General features: G+C 38.6%; 1 protein-coding gene across 1 annotated transcript; it reads left to right on the top strand.

Moving 5' to 3' along the window:
* Positions 1-6092: 6092 nt before the first annotated feature.
* Positions 6093-7547, top strand: LOC145784543 (fructose-bisphosphate aldolase C-like). Its single transcript, XM_082596385.1, has one exon. It carries the CDS (start codon positions 6118-6120, stop codon positions 7204-7206), a length of 1089 nt encoding a protein of 362 aa, XP_082452511.1. The 5' UTR covers positions 6093-6117; the 3' UTR covers positions 7207-7547.
* The last annotated feature ends 5015 nt before the right edge of the window (positions 7548-12562 follow it).

Genomic DNA, 12562 nt, shown 5'->3' with positions numbered 1-12562 from the left:
AAGAAATGCAGATCAAAAGTAAGGAATACAACACAGTTTTATCAACAAAGAAATGCAAAATCTAAAACCTTTTTAAAATCTAATGCCAATCAAATAGATAATTCAGGATTGGGTGAAAATGAATTTGGAGCATCAACTAATGTCTTTTCAATGAAAAGTTCAACACATGGGCTGTGCAGTGTAAGTTTAAACATTGGTGGTGTGTCTGTGGGAGACATGTTAGTTGATTCCGGTGCATCATGCAACATTGTGAACAAGCAAACTTGGGAATGGCTGAAGACATGTAATATTAATGCAACAACAAGGAAATCTGCTAAAACATTGTACGCGTATGGAAGTAAGAAACCAATTCCAACATTAGGAACATTTACGGCAAAGGTTGAATCAAAAGTTACACAAAAAGTATGTGTTGCTGACTTTGTGGTAGCCGATACCGATGGACACAGACTATTGGGCAAAGACACCGCAGAGACTTTAGGTTTGTTGCATGTTGGTCCAATACATGTAAATGGTGTTAAATCTGGTGCTAATAATGTTGAACCTCAAGTTGATAATGACATTGTGTCTAAGTATGATGGTTTATTTACTGGTGTTGGCTTGTTAAAAGATTATGAGTTAAAATTGCATATTGATGATTCTCTTAAGCCAGTAGCTCAACCTGTTCGAAGAATACCATTTCCGCTGAGAGAAAAGGTAGATGTGAAGTTAAATGAATTGCTTGATGCTGATATTATAGAAGAAGTCCCAGAAGGACCATCAAGTTGGATCTCTCCATTGGTAGTCATACCTAAGAGTGATGGTGACATTCGCATTTGTGTTGATATGCGACAAGCCAATCAGGCTATAGTTAGAGAGAGACATCCAATTCCCACTGTTGAAGAACTGTTGTATCAACTCAATGGTAGGCCTAGTACTGTTTTCAGTAAGTTGGATTTAAAATGGGGCTTTCATCAGATAATGTTGGATGAAACGAGCCGCCATATTACAACATTTGTTACACATCGAGGTCTATACAGATATAAAAGGCTAATGTTTGGACTGAGTTCTGCTCCTGAAAAATATCAGAAAATTATTTGGGATTTATTGAAGAACTGCGATGGTGTTGCTAACATTGCAGATGACATTGTCATTTATGGAAAAGACAGGACAGAACATGACAGTCGATTACATGTGGTACTGGAAAAGTTGTTAAAATCTGGATTGACTTTGAATAAAACAAAATGTCAGTTTAGAATGTCAAAGCTTACATTTTTTGGACATGACTTGCACCAACAAGGGGTAAGTCCCAGTGCAGAGAAAATTGCAGCTATTCAAAAAGCACAACCTCCAACTTCAGCTAGTGAAGTCAGATCATTCATGGGTCTTGTTCAGTTTTCAGCTAAGTTTATCCCAAATTTAGCAACCATTGCAAGGCCTATACTAGACTTGACCAAAAAGACTGCAAAGTTTCGATGGCATAAAGCACACCAAGATGCATTTTTGAAATTAAAAACAGTGATCACAAAGGCTGATACATTGGCATATTATCGGAATGACTGCAAGACAAGAATTGTGACAGATGCATCTCCAGTTGGTCTAGGTGCTGTGTTGACACAGTTACAAGATGGAATGTGGAGAGTCATTTCTTATGCATCTCGAAGTTTGTCAGATGTGGAAAAGAAGTACAGCCAAACGGAAAAAAAGGCTCTAGGGTTGGTTTGGTCTTGTGAAAGATTCAATTTGTATGTATTTGGAAGACATTTTGAACTTGAAACAGATCATAAGCCCCTGCAATACATTTACACGAAGAAATCAAGACCATCAGCAAGAATAGAACGCTGGGTATTGCGTTTACAATCGTTTGATTTTAGTGTTATCTATCGTCCAGGGAAAACTAACATTGCTGATGCATTGTCAAGGCTAAATAAAGAGCCCTATGAAGAAAGCAGAGATTTAAAAGAACCTTATGATTATGTGAGATCTATTGTTCTTCAAAGTATGCCAGTCGCTTTATCTACAGAAGAACTTGAACAAGAATCAGCTGCTGATCCACAATTGTCAGAAATTAGGGACTATATTCATTCAGGAAATTGGTCCAAGTGTACAGACACAAGCTTTTTGCATGTAAAAAATGAACTGTGTACATATGGAAACTTGTTGCTCAGAGGGACAAGACTCGTTATACCTGCTACATTGCGTGAAAAAGTGCTCAATTTGGCACACGAGGGTCACCAAGGCATAGTCAAGACAAAGAATCGATTACGCACAAAGGTGTGGTGGCCAAAGATCGATGCTGATGCAGAAAAGATGTGTAAACTTTGTCACGGATGTCAAGTCACCAGCGACTTTTGCAGACCAGAACCAATTGCTCGGGTATTGCCACCAAGTGGGCCTTGGCAAGATTGTGCGGCAGATATTCTTGGTCCATTACCAAGCGGTGAGAACATTTTAGTAGTGGTAGATTACTTTAGTCGTTTTTACGAAATTGCAATCTTGAAATCAATCACAAGCGAAAAATTGATTCAAGCGATTCTGCCCATGTTTTCAAGGTTTGGAGTAGGCTACCTTACTCATTGCGAACTGATAATGGTCCACAATTTGTATCAAATGATTTTGAGAATTTTCTAGAAGAATATGGAGTAATACACCACAAAACAACACCATTATGGCCTCAAGCAAACGGTGAGGTGGAACGACAAAATCGAACATTGTTAAAGGCAATCAAAGTTGCTCAAGTTGAAAAGAAAGATTGGCGGTATGAGATCAACAAATTTCTAATGGCATATCGTTCAACTCCGCAAGTTTCTACAGGTTCTACTCCTTATTATATGATGTTTCGCAGAGAAATGAAGTCTAAATTACCTGAACTGTGCCGAGAACCTCAGATCTTTGATGAAGGGATTCGAGACAGAGACTGGAAGGGTAAAATAGACGGTAAACTATATACTGACTTTAAGCGACGTGCTGTCGACTCAGATATTCGGGTTGGAGATGAAGTTTTGGTTAAAAGTCAAAAATCAAATAAACTTTCTGCAAATTTTGATAGCGCTACCCAACAGGTAGTTAGGAAGGAAAGGGGGGAAGTGACAGTACAAAACAATGAAGGGGTTCAATTGACACGAAATTCGTCGTTTTTTAAGAAATTGAACACCAGTGATGAAAATGTAAACTCACCTCCTGCTGACATGACCGTGAACGCTGATTTGAATGAGTCCTCAATACCTGTACGTACTCGTCCGACACGTAATGTCAGTAAACCTGCTCGCTTTAACGATTATGTAACTTGAAGTGACTAGAATGCAGACTTGTATGCCTATGATTCCTTTTGTTCTTTCGTTATAAAGACTAGCTCTGGAACGCATGTCTATTTACTTAAATGTCATGTCAATTGAGTGGTAATCTATTTAATTGTTCGCCACTACAATTTCAAGATCAAATTGTGAAAAGTAGAAGCAAACGTATTAGGCTAATCATGATCTTTGGAGTATGGCTATATTGCTTTTGACAGTAAATGTTGGTACTTAAAGTTAATCTGTGTATACCATAGATTGCATGAATGATGCTTATGTAAACGAAATCTAATGATGATGCGTCGTTTGGTTCAAGTGCTCATGGTTTTCATCACCTGTAGCTTGATGATCATTTAATGTAAAATGAGTTTTTATCCAAATAAGTAATGCCTTGGAAAACTACGTTTTAATCCGAGAAGGAAGGGATGTAGTGTATTGAAATGTGATTATTATGTTATGCTTATGACCGGTTACCAGATTATCTTTTGGCAACCCTGGCAAGTATCCCGGAAGTACATTCTGTTGTCAGTAATTAATCAAAGTAGAAGTGCATGTTATTTCTGTATATAATACACCAGTAAACAGACAGAATATGACATTACGCTTTACACCTTATGTTTAATAGGCTATACCAGGGGTGGGCACAGTTGTTCAAAGAAAGAGCCGCTTGCGGATAAACCACAAACACCAGCGAGCTGCAAAATCAGTTGACACAAAATAACATAACAGCAATAAAAACACAATGGTTGTTTATCCGTATCAGTTTTGTACTTGACTCGCTAATCTCTTAAAATTTGGACGATAAGTTGTTAATGCTGTGCGAATTAATTCTTCCAAGTGTTCATTTGTCAAGGTTGCACGATGTTTTCATTTTACAAAGTTCATTACAGAGAATAAAGATTCACAACAATAAGTCGTAGATAAAACAGAAATGAGTCTTACACTGGTCTTTTTTAATTCTTGATATTTATTCTCTGGAACCTGTGGTAGAACTCAATGGTAGAGTGGCACTGACTGAAGTTTTTTAGAACCACATCTTCTTGCATGTCAGTCAGTTCCATTTCTACAGCGGACATGTTAATGGCGAAAGTTTGGCGAACTGGAGAGCCATCCCTGACTACATTAACGTTGAATGGATTATTGAGAAGGAGCGATCTTCCTGGCATCAGCGCTACCTGACTACTCACTATAGAACAGCGAGCATTGTGTTTCGCTAACCATACCGGTGTATAGCCTGCACACTAGCCATCAAGACTTTTCCCAAAAACATGTAGATTAGATTAGCCCAGCCTCATGGGCGCTACACTCGACTGTCAAGAAACACATGTTTTTGGGAAAAGTGTTGAATGTATTTAATCTTTTGATCTTTGTATTGTATTGGGCGTAGCCTAAATTAGATTTTGAATGAAGTGTCATAAATTTTAATTTTTACCAACCGATTTTTGCGCCCCTACCAATGTGGCGCCCATGGCTACTGCTTGGTTGACAGCGCGAGATAACATTTATAATCTTATTTTTTTTGTAATATTACGATTCAATACAAGAGCCACCAAATTTATGTTGTCGAGCCGCATGCGGCTCGCGAGCCGCAGTTTGCCCACTGTTGGGCTATACTATGTGTAAGCCTTGCTTACCTGGCACAAAGCCTACTTATCCATGCACAATGCTCACGTCTTGAGAGCTGCTTTTCCGCTGAGTGGTGACAGCGTGCCAATGGTAAGATAAATTTTGTAAATTAAAGCGTATTTGTTTCAATTCGTTTCTAATTTCACCTTGCTGAGTCTTTTATGACATTTAATTGTTTTTAAATGTCTTTAAGGATTCGCAAAGTGAAAGGCTCAGAAAACTTCTCACATTTTTTCTGTCGTAAAGTTTAAATCGCCCTTGTACTTGCAAGTATTAATTTTAATTGTAGACTTGTTTTTAAAAAAAACATTTTTTATCTCTTTTCTGGGTTTGGTGGCTGTGCAAATTAAAGATAGTGATTTTCAAGCACTGTTTTATGCATATGTTAAACATTTGGGTTTTGCCATCTTTTCTTTTTGTTGGTGCCAAATTTGTGTGTTTACTTTTAAGTTTTCCACATGTTCGCTCCAGCAAAGAAAAAAAAAAGGAATTGAATTGAAATTTCCTTTTAATTCGCTTGAAAATGGAAATGTTCATTGCAGCCTAATTGTTTACTACTTTGTTGAATTTTTGATAAAATATAGTCTACATTTGACAGAACAAAAGAGTTTATTATTTTTTCAATCAATGCTTATGAGCCATTTTCCGCAAATTTCTGTACTTTGAATGTTTAGTAAACTAACTTATTAATTTGAAATCTGCTTCATTTTTTCTTTTTCCGACATGTTCTATTCAGTGGTATCAAATTAATTGCACGAGAACGGAATCTTTCAGCTCACGTATCGATTTCGTCGCATGCTGTGAGTTCGACAATTGTCACGTTTGTAGTCCTTTATCATCACGTGATGTGAAACATGTTTCCATATCTGGTTGGTACGACAGGGAATGTCATTGAAGGGCAAGTTGACTTGATGATAAGTCATAAAAGCAGCTGTGTTCAATCACTTTCCTATCAATGGAAAGCTTAGCGGTTGAGATTTTCTGCAGAAGGTTTAGCTGGGTCATAAGGATAGCATCACATGTTATTTTGTGACTACGTCAGTCTTTAAAGTTTGGACATCGTTATTTATTTCGCAAATTTGTGTCATGTTGGGCCACAGATTTGTTTGCATATTTCATTGAAAAGTATCTCACTGTGTCTTGTTAGTTAATGACACTGCATTATCGAGTTTTTCAAGCATTGTTTTTTCAGGTGATTTAGTATAAAAACATAGTCTAAAAAATGTCGAACAAGTTAACTGATGCGCAGCAGAAAGAGCTTTCTGACATTGCCAGAAAAATTGTAGCTTCTGGACGTGGCATTCTTGCCGCTGATGAATCTTCTGGAACGATCGGGAAGCGCTTTGATGCAATCGGAGTAGAAAACGTTGAAGAAAACCGCCGTCAATATCGGACCTTGCTGATGACTTGTGATGAGAAAGTGAAGTCATCAATCGGTGGCGTCATTCTCTTCCACGAAACTTTGTACCAGAAAGACAACAGTGGAAAGCTGCTGCGCAATTATCTGAAAGAACGAGGCATTGCTGTGGGGATTAAAGTCGACAAGGGCGTGGTGAAGCTATTGGGTACAAATGATGAAACGACCACTCAAGGATTAGATGGTCTAGGCGAGCGATGTGCTCAATACAAACAAGATGGCTGCGACTTTGCGAAGTGGAGATGTGTGTTGAAAATCACCGACAGCACGCCTTCCCAGCTGGCCATTAACGAGAACGCCAATGTACTAGCTCGGTACGCCAGCATTTGCCAAATGAATGGCATCGTCCCAATAGTTGAACCCGAAATATTGCCAGATGGGAATCACACCTTGGAACGCTGCCAGATGGTTACTGAGGAAGTGATTGCTGCATGCTATAAAGCACTTAGCGACCACCATGTCTTCTTGGAAGGTACTCTTCTCAAGCCTAACATGGTGACGCCAGGCCACGAGTGCACCAACAAATATACTCCAGAACAGGTTGCCATGGCAACTCTCACCGCATTGAGACGCACAGTTCCTCCGGCAGTGCCAGGGATAACTTTCCTCTCTGGAGGCCAATCAGAGACTTCTGCAACTCTCCACTTGAATGCGATAAACAGCGCACCTTTGGTACGGCCTTGGGCTCTCAGCTTTTCGTACGGGCGAGCACTCCAAGCATCAGTCTTGCAAGCATGGAAGGGGAAGGCTGCTAATATGGCAGACGCTCAAAAAGTCCTGCTTCATCGTGCAAACCTGAACTGCCAGGCCGCCCAAGGCAAATACAAACCGTCGATGGAGGGTCAAGGAGGTGCTGCCGAAAAGTCGCTCCACGTTGCTAATCATCAGTACTAGACGGCATATTAGCTTTATTGCAACACAAAAGAAACAACGGCATGTTAAATTAATGAGGTCTTGTAATATTGTTTTGTGTTGTTTCGCATCTTGGTAGGCTATATATCAACAAACATAAAATACTGACCGTGTATAGCTTACATTGCAACCATCCTAGCTGCTCTGTGTCTATAGACAAGTTTCCATGCCCAAGTTTCCTATGTAATTCTTTTACATTAAATAATCGTGAAAAGCATTTTTTTTTCGTTTAAGTTTCGTCCATTTTGTTACAGTTTTATTCGAAGTCTATTGCATCCATGGAGAAGCTTGTTTTCTTTTACAATCAAAGAAATTTTAAACTTGACAAATTATGAGTCTTACAGAGTGCAAATGTGCTGAAAGAAGTTATGTTACTGTTAGACTTTTAGATAGGCAGATTCACTGATCAGTCTCGTCCTTCCATCATGAAAAAATACCTTTTTGAAGGCAATAGCATACCTAGGATTTTTGGGAGAGGTATATTCGGCAAAATTAATAACATTTTTTAGGAATAAAGGAGCAGGCCTACCGGTAAACAATTAGGAATAAGCAAAAACACCTTTGATCGATTTCAATCAATTTATAAAAAAAGAGAATAAGCTAGACCTCTGTTGGTATAGGCCTATCTACATCCTTGGATTGAAAAGGCCTCTGAAAGGTTATTTCCAGCAGTTTCGCATGTTTATAGAATGTAGCCAGGGCCCGATTAACCATGAGGCACACGAGGCACAGGCCTCAGGCCCCCTGGTTTTGGGGGCCTCCAATTTTTTTACATTAATACCGTAGGCGTCAATACTTTTATAGCTTTCAAGCAGTGCCGTGTCAAGGGGGGCCCGGATCCCAGGCCCACCATCTCAAGGGGCCCACAAATAACAGATTTTTGCATTTCAGAAAAGTGTTTTTGAGTTGCTAAAGTTCACTGCATGTACTTGTCCATTAAGAAGATGATTTAGGCCCTTATTATACTATAACATCTCAAATTTGGGGCCTATTTTACAAATTTGGGGCCAATTTTACAAATTTGGGCCCTAACTACACTAAAACATCTCTAAAAACACCATTACTATCTAAAAACAAAGTTAAAATGCAATAAAGTTAGTAACAGGTTCTGCAGAAATGTATTGGATGCAATTGAATATATGAATTCAAAAAGGGCCCAATTGCCACAAAGTGTTTTTGGCACAACTGTTTTAATTATTTTGGTCATTTACTTTTGTGGTGAAACTTCGATAATGATTATATGCTTAAACATACTGGTAAGAAGCATCATACCTAAAAAGTTCACTCATTGAGGATTCTGTGGAGAAACTATATGAATAGAGAAGTTGAAGTGCAATTGCTGTAGTTGGGCCCATTTCAAAGTCAATGGAAAAATTGATAGAGTATTTTTTATGTGTTTACCGATATGTTTGAAAAATCTGGCTGTTTTTTTTAAGTATCATTTAGAAGACATTGAAAGAAATTGGAAAGCACAAATAGTGAAATAAAAAAAAACAAAACTGGAGGGCCCTTTTGAATTCACATATTCAGATTCTTTTCATCAATAAAAGTGCTTTGTTTTAAAAAATTGTAAGCTGTAAGCAAAATAGCATTTCAGATAGTTTAATTATCATTTCATTTTTAACATTTACAATACCATAATTATAAATATCCTTGACTAGTGATGTTGCGAGCAGGAAAAACCTGTCCTGTACTTTTAGCAGAAACGTTCTTCTGTATATACTTTTTTTGAATATATGCACATGAAATTGCTCTTATTTTCAAATACCTTATAAGCCTGGCATATCACATGTTGTACGGTACAAAACAAAAATCATTTTTAACACAAGGAACCTGTTTATTCATGCCACTAACTTAGGCTACCATACCCTAAAAACTTTAATTAACTTGAATACCTACATAAAATTATGAAAGCTTTGCCTTGGAATGAAATAATGTTGAATAAAAATAATTGAACACCTGATCCTCAAAACGCTTTACACTGCTTTTGTTTACAAGTTACCGTACAATCACAATGTTTTCACCTTGGTTGACAGAACAAGTAATGTTGCCAGATAAAACATAAAAATAGTGAAAAACAATAATGTTATCAGATGACCAAATCTGAATGGAAATTAATAATTTCTACAGCTTTGGTTTTATCCCCAGATTTTATCTGCGCGGTACCGGGCGGCAAAGCAGGGCAAAGTTAAAACAGTCAAAATTTTGTGTGGTACGATGGTGTGACCGATAATGTTCCATTGCCAGTATTGGAGCTGGTATACAAGTCCCCCCCCACCCCCCTTGGCAACTCATGACAAAGACAGGACTCAACCAAACATATAGGGTGAAACTACTTTACCTTTGCTTTACTGTTCACACACTTCCATCCACATGTTTTGGTCAATTCCTCTTTATCATGAGTTGCCAAGGGTGGGGGGACTTGTGTACCAGCTCCCCAGTATTTTTTTTTTATTAGAAATTGTTAACACTTTTGGCTTTCATTCCGAGCAAAGATGTAGCTAAGAAATGATAGACCTGTGTTTGCGGTTACTTACACTTGTGTTGTTTTCTAAACTGGTGAGAAAGTCTATTGAAATGAACCACATTTCCATGTCGATGCAGTGAAAATATACACAATATTATAGGTCTGCTTGACGATAGAGGGCCCAAAATTATTCTGGCCCCGGGGCCCACAAAAGAAGTTCTTTTATTTTGCATCATCAGCACATGCGAAAAAACAAAACAATACAAGATTACAATATGAGCTAGGTTGTTTGCTGATGACGATGGGAGTGACAGAAGGACCAAACTGGTCATCGAGTCTGCCACACCCGTGTAAGGTTTAACACAGCACTGGTTTCAAGGAACCATTAATAAACTCTGCTAGTTCAAATTCAAATGTAGCCTATATTTTGCTAGTGTTTCCTGTATGAAATTGAAATGAGCTCAATTGCCAATCTGTTAGAGAGATTTTTCATCCAATAATTTTTGTAATAAGTATAAAAGTGTTCATACTGTTAGAAAGTTGTAGGTAAATTGGCTAAATTAGTATTTATGAAGTTATAGTTTTGCTTGAACTATTTTTTAGCCCATATTTCATCATTCGCAGAGACTACATGGCATTGCTTTGAAAGCGATTGCCAACAGGGGCCCCTAAACTTAGCTGTGCCTCGGGCCCCCATGAGCCTTAATCAGGCCCTGAATGTAGCCTAATGGTTTTGAACAGGGATACCATTGATGCTGGTCCAATTGTCGAAATTAGCAGTGCTGTCTGTGATTTATTTCACCCACAAGGTAGGCTACCGCCGAATGAAGAACAGTCCTCAAAATGCGTTACTCAAGCGCACACCCTCAGTCAAACCAGTGCCACTTGATCTTGGCAGTTTTTTTATGCACAAAGTCGGCGCTTAACTAATATTATGCTATCACGGAGGACAAAACTACAATAGAAGAAAATTTGAATAACTATAAACAGACATAACTCAGCAACAACACTAGGCCTACATTTAACATTATAAAAACAATAAGCCAACGTTTTCAGCTAGTCATACAGCCCTTTTCAAGGCTAGCCTACAAGAAAATTATTTTTAAAAGAAATACTAATGAATGATATAGCCTACACTAGGCCAGGGGTTACCAACCTTTTTTTGCATGCGGACCACTTTGGCACTAAGGAGAGCTGTGGCGGGCCGCACTAATAAAATTTTAGATAGGTTGACTCTTATGCTAGAAAAGAACGCACTTCCTATCCAGTATCCAGCGTTACATATTGTTAATATTTATCTTAGAATACCGCCGCAACAAAATTAGTCGAACAACGCTACTGCCAGGCCAAGCTCCTTTAACAACACTTTTGACTTCTATCAGTGTCTAATAAACAAGGCCACTTGTTTTGCGCACTTATAACGAGGCCAGCGGTTTCATCAGAATATTCCTTGCCAAGCAAGAGTGGTGTTGTCACATCGCTTCAAAAATGATAGCCTATCTTGCAATTAACAGTTTCAGTAAACAAGGAAATATTTGACACATAGCAATACAGGCAACAATAGTGATCTGCAAACATATCAGCGAAAATAGGTTCCAATAACAGGGAGAAAGAAACCATGCACCATGAAACAAACTCTTGTGGAAATCACCGAAAAAAACGTTTCTATCGTAACTCATGAACAACGTTCCCTCTAAAAAAGCAATGAGTTGGTGTTTCATTCTTTTTGTGAGAGTCTATAAAACCGTCTTTCTTTGATTATTTATTATTAGACAACTGTCACTTGCGGTGCTTAAGCTATCAGCCTGGCAAGAATTGTTAATTAACAACATTTTTGCAGTAGGCTACTAATTAAGCTAAATATATTTCAACTGCCCGGAAGCATAATAATTCCCATTTGTACGCGTTTTAATCAACCACTGGGACAGTGTGGCTGGACATCGCATTGGAATAACTTTAAGCGACCCCCACCTAGAACTACAATCTGATTGGTCGGTCGGTGGAATCGTATAGGCTAACTTATGCAAAGCGAAAATATGCTTCCCAGAAAGTATTTTTTAATTGCCTTAATGCTCTTCAACTCCTCAAAAAAAGAATTTTTGGTTATCCTACTTGTACGCTGATACCTTCTGCGGGCCGCACATAGCCGCGTGGCAGGCCGCATGCGGCCCGCGAGCCGCCAGTTGGTGACCCCTGCACTAGTCTATATCACAGCAAAAATATGAACAAGTCTAAACAGTTGAGAAACTTGCTTAGCTAGTTCACACAAAATGATAACTGAAGAATTACACAGCATAACGGAGTCAAATATTTGAGAGGTAAAATTAATTAATTGTTCAGAAAAGGACTCAAGCAGATTACGCAAGATGGACATTGGACAGCACGAGGTAGTGGCACAAACAAAGTAAAAATACGAGAAGCACAAGACGTGACAAATCAATCAAAAACTGCTAAAAGGTTGGAGGCTCCGCCAGCAAATAATTGACTGTTGAGCTCTGGGTTGATAGATTTGATGAGCCGTGCCTTGGGAATCTTAGTGTCGAATGCGAACAAACACTTATGCGGGGTTCACACTGACAAGCATAAGCGCAAATCATAAAGCGTGTCAAAAAAACGATGGTTCACACTGAAAAAAAAGTGTTCACACTGAGAGCGTGAAGCGTGACCGAATCGCGCCACCGGTTTGGAGATCTCGATTTCAAGCGTGAAAACAGAAGTTGAATTATTTCAACTTTTCCATTTCGCGCTTGACATGAGAAGTTGAGAACTCGATCTGTTCGACTTTCGAGTCGAGGTTTGGAAGAGGTCGGCTGATTGTACTCGCTTAGGGCTAGGCTATAGTTTGTCAGCAGTTTTGGCTCTGTAGATATT

The sequence above is a fragment of the Aplidium turbinatum genome, chromosome 15 (genome assembly GCF_918807975.1).
Source record: "Aplidium turbinatum chromosome 15, kaAplTurb1.1, whole genome shotgun sequence".
Taxonomy (NCBI): Eukaryota; Metazoa; Chordata; class Ascidiacea; order Aplousobranchia; family Polyclinidae; genus Aplidium; species Aplidium turbinatum.
Note: the sequence above shows the minus strand (reverse complement) of the source record. Positions and strands in the feature narration are given on the sequence as shown.

Coding starts and splice junctions, on each gene's coding strand:
- LOC145784543 (XM_082596385.1), top strand. CDS start 6,118: ATGTCGAACAAGTTAACTGATGCGCAGCAGAAAGAGCTTTCTGACATT.